This window comes from Asterias amurensis, chromosome 10, assembly GCF_032118995.1.
Source record: "Asterias amurensis chromosome 10, ASM3211899v1".
Lineage (NCBI taxonomy): Eukaryota > Metazoa > Echinodermata > Asteroidea > Forcipulatida > Asteriidae > Asterias > Asterias amurensis.
The window spans coordinates 18,271,361-18,283,973 of record NC_092657.1 but is presented as its reverse complement, the minus strand read 5'-3'; the positions used below and the strand labels follow the sequence as shown (position 1 = coordinate 18,283,973).

At 38.7% G+C, this 12,613-nt stretch overlaps 1 protein-coding gene across 1 annotated transcript; it reads left to right on the top strand.

Moving 5' to 3' along the window:
• Positions 1-3,340: 3,340 nt before the first annotated feature.
• On the top strand, positions 3,341-12,193 carry LOC139942766 (lactadherin-like). The gene is made up of 5 exons (XM_071939557.1): positions 3,341-3,410; positions 7,690-7,851; positions 9,232-9,354; positions 10,520-10,713; positions 12,047-12,193. The coding sequence occupies exons 1-5, from the start codon at positions 3,341-3,343 to the stop codon at positions 12,191-12,193; spliced, it is 696 nt and encodes a 231-aa protein (XP_071795658.1).
• The last annotated feature ends 420 nt before the right edge of the window (positions 12,194-12,613 follow it).

The following is a 12,613-nucleotide window of genomic DNA, read 5'->3' as shown; positions in this document are numbered from 1 at the left end:
TCAGCAATGGCGCGCGGTGCTCAACACGTGTGCGCCCGGTGTGCGTCATATGGGTCTCATGTACGCATGCGTGAATGAGCGTTTGGGAAGTCTACGTAATTGTCGCGTTCGTTCGTTTAAATAAATAATTGAATTTAATGAAATCACTGGAGATGTTAAAACCAATGCATTTCCTTATCTGGCGAATAAAGACAGGGAAACTGCTCATGCACTATTTTCCCCATACAAACAATGATAATACTGTGCACCGGAAAAGGTGAATTAATTTTGTTTATTTATGTTCAAAGTGAAACTGCACGGATTTGCTTATCAATGATTTCGGCACCCATGATCATCTGTCTCCTCACTCTCTGTGCAAGCTCTAAATTTGTGACATATTTATTATATGTGTGTGCTTAGGATGCCTTGAAAATTTGATTATGCACGTAAACAAGCGACCGATTCCCTGCTTACCCGTTAAATATGCTTACCGTAAGCGCGGATCTCGCTGCTCACGTAGGCTCTGATTGGTTGCTGACGGTAGGCAAATTGGTAAAACACTGATAAACGAAAGATAACTATTAATTGAAAGTACAAGCTAACAAAGTATTTCGCAAAAATGGTATATATTTTTTTGAATATAATTATTGTCTCTTTATTTCTTGCCCTCCCCTTGTTTTGTAGTACTATATCGCATCATTGTCCTATTTTATCCGCACAGCGAAGGCATCAATACACAACAAAAGAGTCACTCAAGCTTACGATGATTAGTCCCAGCGTATATTAAATAATAAAGGTTTCATAATAAATAGGTTAGGTTTCATAATAAATAGGTTAGGTTCATATCTTAAAGGCAGTGGACACTATTGGTAAATACTCAACATAATTTAGCATACAACCTTACTAGGTGACAAGTAATGGGGAGAGGTTGATGGTATAATACATTGTGAGAAACGGCTCCCTCTGAAGTGACATTCTTTTCTAGAAAGAAGTAACTTTCCACGAATTTGATTTCGAGACCTCAGTTTTAGAATTTAAGGTCTCGAAATCAACCGTCTGAAAGCACACAACTTCTTGTGACAGTTTCTTTTTGTTTATGTTGCTTGATAATAGCTCTGTTTCAGAGTGGTTTAAATTGATTGTTCAGACAGTAAAATGATTGATGCATTAATTTCAATATCCGTTTTATTTTCACTCAAACTTTATTGGTTGAATTGAGAAAATATATTTGTGTATTTATTATTATTGCATGTGCTTTAAACGTATCCCCAGTCTATGCCATATATCAACTGGTATTTTGTGCCACGTTAGCAGCAAATGCTTGTTTAAAGGTAGTGGACACTATTGGTAATTGTCAAAGACTAGCCTTATACAGTTGGTGTATATCAACATATTAATAAAATAACATACCTGTGAAAATTTGAGCTCAATCGGTCATCGAACTTGCGAGAAACACCCGTTTCACACTAAGTTGTGTGCGTTTAGATGGTTGATTTCGAGACCTCAAATTCGAAATCTGAGTTCTCGAAATCAAGTTCATGGAAACCTACTTCTTTCTCGAAAACTGTGGGACTTCAGAGAAAGCCATTTCTCACAATGTTATATACCATCAACCTCTCCCCATTACTCATCGCCAAGAAAGGTGTTACGCTAATAATTATTTTGAGTAATAAGCAATTGTGTCCACTGCCTTTAACGCTCATATAATTATCACGTCAACTTCCCACTCGGGTGACAGTTATGAAAGGCATGGAATGAAGAGTTAAATCACGACGCCCTTGGCGGAAAATCCGGTCTTTGGTAAACAACCATGCAAACAAGAGTGAAGGGCATCAGTCTAAGTGACAGGATATTTACAATGGCTTATTTAAAGCCTTTTGGTAAACAGTATTGTCCAAGTCCCACACTTCTTGTATCACAACTTATATATAAAATAACAAACCTGTGAAAATTTAGGTTCAATCGGTCATCGGAGTCGGGAGAACGTAACGGGAAAACCCATTATTAATTCCGCGCGTTTCGCCGTGTCATGAAATGTGTTTAAAATAAATCCGTAATTCTCGCTAACGATAATTGATATTGTTTTAATGTTTTATCAAAAAGTACAGCATTTCATGGAACAATATTTCAAGAGAAGTCTTTAACCATTACCTTCTGTATACCCTGTAAATTATTTGTAAATCTGTGAACTTTTTTTTTTTTTTTTTTTCGTTTTTTTTTTCCGTACCGAAAGTGTATATCGGCTTTAAAGGCAGTGGACACTATTGGGAATTACTCAAAATAATAATTAGCATAAAACCTTACCTGGTAACGAGTAATGGGGAGAGGTTGATAAGTATACAGCAATGCGAGAAGCGGCTTTCTCTGAAGTGACGTAGTTTTCAAAACATAAGTAATTTTCCGTGAATTTGATTTCGAGACCTCAGATTTAGAATTTGAGGTCTCGAAATCAAGCATCTGAAAGCACACAACTTCAAGACAAGGGTGTTTTTTTTCTTTCATTATTATCTTGCAACTTCGACTACCGATTAAGCTCAAATTTTCACAGGTGTGTTCTTTTATGCATAGGTTAAGATACACTACGTGAGAAGGCTGGTATTTGACAATTACTAATATTGTCCAGTGTGTTTTTCATCCAAGCCGATACTTCGCATTTGTTCGTCGACATGACTTACGCACAAAGCATCATCTCGAAATTAGATTCTTCATCAAATCGTCCAACAGTAATGCTTATCAATGATTGTAATATCAACGCCATAAATATAACGTGGCTAGGTTTGTTGCATCAGTAAAGACTCAATCATTCGCCTAACACGTGTACAACAAAAGTAATGGGCCATATTTCATGGTTCCCTTTTAGGCATAATTATGCCTAAAAGCCTAGTTTTAAGAAAACCGGGACGCATTTTATAAAGCATAGCCTTAAAAATGGACCCGGGTCTCCATATTTCAGCAGTTTAGCGGCACTTAATGGCATATTCAATTTCTATCTATATTGTTATCTTGTAATGCATCATTATTCAGATTGTGCTGCCAGTTTTTTTTTTTTAATAAAAATGAATGAAAACAAAACAAAGTTAACGTTATTTATTTGTTTTTATAAGGAAATGACATCGTTGAGAAAATAATTACTCAATGTGTCCAAACGGATTGATAAACCAATGACGTATTGCAGAGAAAAGGTGTGTCAATCACGTGACCAAATTCCCTGACCTAGTCGTTTGATGCGCCAGACGCCCGTGATGTATCCAACGTTGAAGCTGCGTTGCTCTTTCATACGTGTAACACAAAACTTGCTGTTTTGATCAAAGAATTATTGGTATCAATTTAGCGGGTTATACGGAGTAACCTTTCTGCCGACATGATCACCCTTCACGACATCAGACGTGTGTTGGCTCTTCTGATTCTGATGATATCTACCTGTTTTGTCGGTAAGTGTCTTCCCATTAATGACCATGCAAAGTGATATCTCATCTCATGCTGTATACCAGTCAACAAATACCTAGGTCCACACATTTTTGTTTTTTAATTTATGCTTCACTTATACAAAACAAAGTTGTTTATTTAAGAAGTTAAATGATTTTGCTGCTGCAAAGAAAAGGATATTGACGAAGCTTCGTTGCTCAAACCCAACCAAGAAGAAGAGGATATAATTATTATTTGCTATCACTTCTTGCTTAAAGCCATTTTACACTTTTGGTACAGAAAAAAAAAAAACGAATTAAAGTTCGCAGATTTACAAATACCTTACAGGGTTTACAGAAGGTAAGTGTGAAAGACTTATCTTGAAATATTATTCCGCGACATGCTCTACTTTTTGAGAAAACATTAAAACAATACCAATTCTCGATAGCGAGAATAACTGATTTATTTTAAACACATGTCATGACACGGCGAAACGTGGGGAAACAAGGCTGGGTTTTCCCGTTATTTTCTCCCAACTCCGATGACCGATTGAGCCTAAATTTTTACAGGTTTGTTATTTTATATATAAGTTGTGGTACAACAAGTGTGGGCCTTGGACAATACTGTTTACCGAAAGTGTCCACTGCCTTGGATACCATGGCAAAATGAGAAATGGATCGAATTTGTAATAATGTGTTTATCAATCTAGCCGATAAGTAGGAGCGATGGATTTGAATATCCTTGGCTGCTCAAACCATGCAAAGGAGAGGATGGGATAGATTGTTTTAAACTGTGTGTGTGCTGGTCGTATAAATGTTCGAGTTCGGCGTTCCCATTCTTAACGGCATGAGGTTGTAATCTTATGCCGTGAATAATTAAAATGACGGCATGGAAACGTCAAGCGTCTGCGTCAAGGTAATGAGGGTTGCGCTCTCTATCGAAATCTGAACGGAATCACACACAACCAATTCCCGTGACAAAATTGTCATCATAATAAAAATTTGCCGACAGCGCGACGGATTTTTGCCGTCACCTGCTGCGGCCGTTAGTGGTTCGTCAGCGAAATTTGACGGCAACGCTCGATGACTGGCGGCAAATCACAATTTGTAATTCACAGCTTATATCGTAGCCTGCCCATTCGTCATAGTGCGAGCCAGCCTTTACCTATTTTAACAGTTAAGTTAATTATTGAGACGTATTGCTATGCCAACAAAAGCGTACGGCGGTACGGTGTTGAAAGTAGGAAGACACGATCGTACTCACGACTTCGCTATACTGTTCTCGCTGTACAATGTACTGTTTATGTGTATACAATTTATACGTTGTTCGTGTTTGCACTGTGTGCACAACGCCGAATCATTCCGCACACCGGGCCGGGGCACACTACGCAACAGCCTTGAATCAAGGCTATAAACTTCGCTGCGCTTAGTCTGGTTCCCAGACCCCCAAAATCTCCGCCTAGGCTCTGTCGAATTTAGGGTCCGGTATCACCCAAAATCACGTGACCAAAAAGGAGGAATTCCTCCTTTTTCGAAGTTATCCGAAATGTTCCGAACGTGTTGTCGTCAACATTTGGACAGTATCGTTGATGTTCGGTATGGAATCGTAATGTCAGTCCTGTCGGCCGTAGATCCAGGAGTTTGTATGCCAGCTATTGTTATTTAAAGCCAATGCAGGCGTTGTGCCAAAATAAAGCGTTTGCAAAGCGATGCGACAAGTTCAAAATATATAAACCTGGGAAATTGCTCCTGGATCTGGTAAGTTGTTATCCTTTTTCTTCAAAAATATTTTTTTTCAAATGTGTTTTGACATGAGTGTTCATAAGACATTGATTGAGGATTAAGTTTCATGATTTTTGAAAGTCGTAAAAATGGGGCAAATCTGGTGATTAGCTGTCGACATTATACGTGTTGAACCAGATTGTCATTAATTGCTGATCAAAATAATCTCGTAACCATCCGGCCTAGCGGCCGTCGGGAGGAGGGTTACGTTATCGCAACGAACTAGTGCAGACATGGTTTCCCTGGAGATGCTCTATTTTTAACCGTGGGTGATACCTGACCTAAGATTTTTCACTAGAGACGTCAAGGAATCTTTGGTCAGGGGACCAGACTACGCTGCGCTTGAACGCACATGACCGTTCTTCAACGGACTGTCCGAGGTCCTTATAGCAACGCTGTATTTTGCCGACCAGTCCGCGCCTTGTCTGCGGAGGAACGCTACGGTGGTTTTGACAAAGTGCCTTATTTGTTTGTATTTATCACAAAATCCAATTGAATTTTAATAACTATAGACGATGTGATCTATGTTTACATTCAAACCGCCCTCTGTTGACAAAACACTGTATACGTCATGTTTCGCCGGGCACTTAGTTGCGTAGTCATAGTAAGATTGCGTACACTTTCTAGCTGGCTGCCAAAACACAAAGTTTTGTCCGGCGGTATGCGCGCGAAGCATGTTATGGTTTTCGTGTGACGTCAGAGGTCACATCGATTATACATTCAGCTTTCGAGGCCCTCGTGAGTATTGCAATTTAATTGTGATTTACTGAAAAGTTGAAATCATTTCACCTGATGAAAAAGCTACGATTTTTCCCGGTTTTCAAACTTCAACCTGCATTTTGTAACAGTGCATACGTTTATGAAGACAACTACACGGTGGTTGTAGGAATGAAACAATTTGCTCAGACATGTAAAAGAAAAAAATAAACACATGAACTTCCGGGACAAAAAAGGAAGTCGAATTGTTTAAACAAATCTTTTGAGGCATCGGCGGAAATGTATAGTAGCAACCGTACATCTGAACACATCAACAACATTTCAACAGTATTAAAGGAACACGTTGCATTGGATCGGTCGAGTTGGTCTTTGAAAATCGTTCTGTAACCGTTTGTTGTCAAATGTATATGGTTGGAAAGATATTGTAAAAGTAGAATACAATAATCTACACAAATATGCCTCGAAATTGCGTGGTTTTCTTTTTACCTCGTCGACTAACACGGTCGGCCATTTATGGAAGTCAAAATTTTGACTCCCATAAATGGCAAAATTTGACTCCCATAAATGGCCGACCGTGATAGTTCGCGACGTAAAAGGAAAACCGTGCAGTTTCGAGTGATACTTGTGTGGATCATTATATTCTACTTTTAAAACATCTTTCTAACCATATGCATTTCAAGGCAACGTGTTCCTTTAACACATTTCAATTTTTGCTTGTCTTACTCTTTATATATATTTTTTGTTTCAGTGTTTCTTTAAGGCGAACTGACTGAACTTTTATATTTTTGTTGTTTTCTTCAAAAGCTCACTCCATTGTTTTTGCCAGAAGTATTTATTTTATTTTATTTATTTATTTTAAATCTTTAGATATACACAATAGTTACAAGTTGTACAGTATACAAAAGTATACAAACTGTCCACAAAAGATGTGTACAACCAGACTGCCAACGATAACAAATATAATTATACAATATAAAAAGGTGATTGCACTGAAACATTTAAAAATCACACACAAAAACACATACAAACACAAGCAAACCAGACTATTGAAAACAAATAAAAATACCCCCACAACAACACACCGCAGCGATAAGAGGAAGGGACAACAATTTAAAATAAAAACCATAGAATGGACTAAAAACCCTCAAAAACCAAAATCAAATTGGCACAGAGAGCAACCTCACATATCCACGCCAAATCCACTGGGCCCGAGGACAATCATAGCAGAAAGCCTACCCCAAACACCACCCCGAAAAGTACAAAGTAGTGATTCGTATCATCAGTATCGTATCATCAAGTGTATGTGCTCGCAACATATTTTTTTTCGCAAAGGATGGACCTTAAAGCTGCTGCGTCAGATTTCCATTGTAAAGTTTAAAAGCAGTGAACACTATTGGTAATTACTCAAAATAATTATTATCATAAAACCTTTCTTGGTGGCGAGTAATGGGGAGAGGTTGATGTTAAAAAAACATTGTGAGAAACGGCACCCTCTGAAGTGCCATAGTTTTCGAGAAAGAAGTAATTTTCCACGGATTTGATTTCGGAACCTCAAATTTAGAACTTGAGGTCTCGAAATCAACCATCTAAACGCACACAACTTCGTGTGACAAGGGTGTTTTTTCCTTTTATTATTATCTCGCAAGTTCGATGACCGATTAAGCTCAAATTTTCACAGATTTGGTATTTAATGCATATGTATAGATACATCAACTGTGAAGGCTAGTCTTTGACAATTACCAATAGTGTCCACTGCCTTTAAACTGTTACTTCAATTTTTTTTTCCGTTTTTGTGTTTGTATTTCAGCGAACATTAGCACCGTTGAGAGCCGAAAGATGTCGTCTTACTACGGACTGGCACCCGAGCCGGATCCCGGTCATAACAAATACTACTGGGTGAAATCAGCCATGGAGAAACTTCAAAGGGGATGCCCGAAAAGAGCCCTTTTAAAGACAGTGGACACTATTGGTAATTACTCAAAATAATTATTACCATAAAACGTTTCTTGGTGACGAGTAATGGGGAGGGGTTGATAGTATAAAACATTGTGAGAAACAGCTCCCTCTGAAATTACGTAGTTTTCGAGAAAGAAGTAATTTTTAACTAACTTGATTTCGATACCTCATATTTAGAATTTGAAGTCTCGAAATCGAGCATCTGAAAGCACACAACTTCGTGAGACCCTGGTGCGACAAGGGTATTTTTTCTTTTATAATTATCTCGCAACTTTGCTGACCGATTGGGCTAAAAATTTCACAGGGTTGTTATTTTATGCATATGTTGAGATACACCAACTGAGAAGACTAGTCTTTGACAATTACCAATAGTGTCAAGTGTCTCCAAACTAAGCAACCTTGGTCTTGTCAGAAACGTGTTGCCTCCATATAACACAAGCCTTTGCAACGTCCGGATCTTGACGTTGTGGCAACTCTACTTTAAGTAGGCTTTCAAATTCATGCAGTCATTTTTGGTATTATAGTTAAACCCTACGGGCATTCAGGGGACGCATGTTTGAATGAATTTAAGTGAATTTATTTGAATTGAAATGATTCATTTATAGCAAAACAAAAACGTCAATGCAACCAGAGTCAGAAAACAATACAAATTGATAACATTTCATAAAACATGTAAAAACAAACAAAAAGGTAACACACAAATTTACACTTAATAGCAATTCATTGAAATCACAAAATAAACCATGATTGAACACGACTTAATCAGTAAATAAAAAAAGCTGATACAATGGATATTAGTGTAGGTTTTCCCGGCCAATTACAGCAACAAATCATCCCAGTGTAAAGGAACATGTTGCCTTGGATCGAACGAGTTGGTATATTATAACAAGCGTTTGTAACCGGGTTTTTTAATTATAAAATGCATATGGTTGGAAAGATGTTTTAAAAGTAGAATACAATGATCCACACAAATTGTCTTCAAAATTGCGTGGTTTTCATTTCACTCTGCGAACTAACAAGGTCGGCCATTTATGAAAATCAAAGATTTGACTCCCATGGGAGTCAAATATTTGACTCCCATAAAATAATGGCCGACCGTGTTAGTCGACAAGGTAAAAGGAAAACCGTGCAATTTAGAGGCATGTTTGTGTTGATCATTGTATTATACTTTTACAACATCTTTTTACCCATATATGCATTGTATAACAAACGGTTACAAACTATTTTTCAAAGACGAACTCGACCGATCTAAGGCAACGCATTCAACTTAACGCATTTCAAATGCAGCCAGTCGTTACTTTGTTTTGTATTATGCAAATTGAATTTCCGGGTTGTTATTGTTGTTATTGTGTTTATCTTTTGTTGATTTAGTCACGTTTACTTTATATTTTAGTATGTTCCATGGACCTCGATGAGCCTGTCGGTATGGAGAATGGAGACATTCTTGATACCGATCTCTCTGCGTCGACGACATACGCTGGTTATGTAGCTCACACAGGTAGACTTAACAAACAAGGTACATTTTAGAATGAATGCATTGTTAACGAGGGCGAGTGTACACTCTAAAAACTCCCGGGTTACACTTGACCCGGATTTGGGGTGCCAGTGGGCCAGACCCATTTCTCGTGTCATTGTGTCCCGGAATCCGAGTCAAAATTCCCACTTTTAAAGGAACACGTAGCCTTGGATCGGTCGAGTTGGTTTATAAAAAGCGTTTGAAACCGTTTGTTATAAAATGCATCATTATGGGTAGAAAGATGTTGTAAAAGTAGATTACAATGTTGTACACAAATATGCCTCGAAATTGCGTGGTTTTCAGAACACGACTTGTGTGTAAAGCTTAAAGGCAGTGGACACTATTGATAATTACTCAAAATAATTATTAGCATGAAACCTTTTATGGTGACGAGTAATGAGGAGAGGTTAATGGTATAAAACATTGTGAGAACCGGCTCCCTCTGAAGTGCCATAGTTTTGGAGAACGATGTAAGTTTTCCACGAATTTGATTTCGAGACCTCAAGTTTAGAATTTGAGGTCTCGAAATCAACCATTAAAGGCACACAACTTCGTGTGACAAGAGCGTTTTTTCTTTAATTATTTTCTCGCAAGTTTGATGACCGATTGAGCTCAAATGTTTTACAGGTTTTGTTATGTTATGCATATGTTGAGATACACCAACTGTGAAGGCTATTCTTTGAAAGTTACCAAAAGTGTCCACTGCCTTTAAAGACAGTGGACACTATTGGCAATTGTCAAAGACCAGTCTTCTCACTTGGTGTATCTCAACATAATATGCATAAAATAACAAACCTGTGAATATTTGAGCTCGATTGGTCGTCGGAGATGTGAGATAACTATGGAAGAAAAAAACACCCTTGTCACACCAAGTTGTGTGTGTGTTCAGATGCTTGATTTCAGGACCTCAAATTCTAAACTTGAGGTCTCGAAATCAAAATCATGGAAAATCACTTCTTTCTCGAAAACTACGTCACTTCAGAGGGAGCCGTTTCTCACAATGTTTGATACCATCAACCTCTCCCCATTACTCGTTACCAAATGAGGTTTTATGCTGATAACTATTTTGAGTAATTGCCAATAGTGTCCACTGCCTTTAATGCAGAGGAAAATACCGACAATGGTATTTTTACATGTTACTATGTTAACCTATGTTATTACCAAGGTGCGTGGTGCGCATCAGGTTCAGACTTGACTCCATGGATACAGGTCAACTTCAACGCTAGAGTGTATATCACTGGTGTGATCACAGAGCGGTCACATTACGCCGTGAACTACGTTTCGACCTACAGCGTTAAGTACGGCGACTCGACGTCCTCCTTGATATACGTGACAACTTCAGGTGGAAGTGCTCAAATTGTAAGTACCGTAGAATAGGCAAAACTTCTAACGTGTATTCACGATAACCAAAAGACTGTCTTGATCACATCGAAACTGCACCCGGTATTAAATGCAGTAGACACCATTAATGGTTACTCAAACTAATATATAGCATAAAACCGTACTTGGTAACGAGTAATGGTATAAAACATTGTGAGAAACGGCTCCCTCTGGAGTGGAGTTGTTTTCGAGAAGGAAGTAGTTTGTTACGAATTTGATTTCGAGACTTCAGATTTAGAATTTGAGGTTTCGAAGTCAAACATCTGAAAGCACACAATTCCGTCTGAAAAGGGCGTTTTTCGTTGCATTATTATCTCGCAACTTTGTTCAGCGCTTTAGCTCAAATTTGTACATGTTGGTTATGTTGGTTATGTTGTGCATAGGTTGAGATGCACCAAGTGAGAAGACTCTCCATCCAGGGGTAAATGGGGACCTGTGAGGGCAGAGATAGTTCTTGTGATTGATTTAGCTGAGTAGCGCATAACTTATGTTACACAGGCTGCATACTCCCCATTAGGGAGCTGATATGGTTTAAGGAGTGATTTAAGGCCCTGTGACCAGGGGTAATAATGTGAAGCGCTTTGGGACGCCCTCCGGGTGTGAAAAGCGCTTTATAAAAACGGGTTATTATTCGTATTATTATTATTACCGCCTTGAGGAAGGGGCATGCGTATGTATATGAACACAAATATGTTGCAAACGAGTAACACATCCAACTCATTTATTATTGCTATCAACCTTGCATACCATGGTTTGTTTGTTTGTTTGTTTGATGGTACATCCACCTGACACAAATAACTTTGCAAATAAGTAAATGAGTTGCGACGTTGGGACTACCATTTTTATGTTATGGTCTGGTCTTGTTGCTGCCGCATGTCACAAGTAATCATAATTCAGCACAACCGAATGTGCAGCCAAGGCTGACATTATGTGAACACGCTAAGCGTGTTTGGACCCCCAATTTAATTTTAATCAAAAGTGCACGCACGATGGTGTAATAATGGGCATCCCATCATGCATCACACCGCACCATATTTCTATGCACTGTACACATGACGTACTTCCTGAACCAGAATCTGTGCAAGCGATTAGCCCATCCCTGCGGTCTTGGATAGACTGCTGGCCGCTGGGACCGAGCGAATTTCGCAAACTGAAAACATGCACAGTACGCTGATAATATTATAATTCAAACCTCTTTTTAGGTTTATGTCCAAATGAATGTTGGTCTCCAAAAACTGCTCCAAGCAGCAAATTGTCGCAGGTCTAATGTTAATTTATGTTTATGTATGGCTTGATTTCATGTTGTTATCAGTTCACCGGTAATTCTTATGGAGATGCTCAGGCGAGCAACCGGTTCTCGTCAGTTTTGCACGCCCAGGTTTTGCGCATCTACCCGGTTACATGGGAACTGGAAAAATCCTTATGTTGTTTGCGCTTTGAGGTGTTGGGGTGTCGGTAGAGTCGGCAAATCATGCGATTGCGGTCACTTCGTTTGAGCTTACCGGGTTGGACAATATCTTCAACAATAGACACATATCACCTTCTTCACAATATGTTATGTACAGACCGCCGCCTTCACAGAATAATAGAGTCCCATACATAATTGTTTTCCCACCTTTTTTAAAAGACAACCGAGTGCTATGGTTAAAACTATGACTCCCTCGGTGATCCCCGGAGCGTTCTATTTTCCCGAGGCGAAGCCGTGGGAAAATAGAACGCTCCGGGGATCACCGAAGGAGTCATAGTTTTAACCATTGCACGAGTAAAAGCAGGCAATTTTTCGTTTATAACACCCAAACATTTCTAAAAACTGTACTATTAAGCTGCAGACCCGAATGATACAATCCACGGACGACGCAAATGCAGAATGCGAAAACCT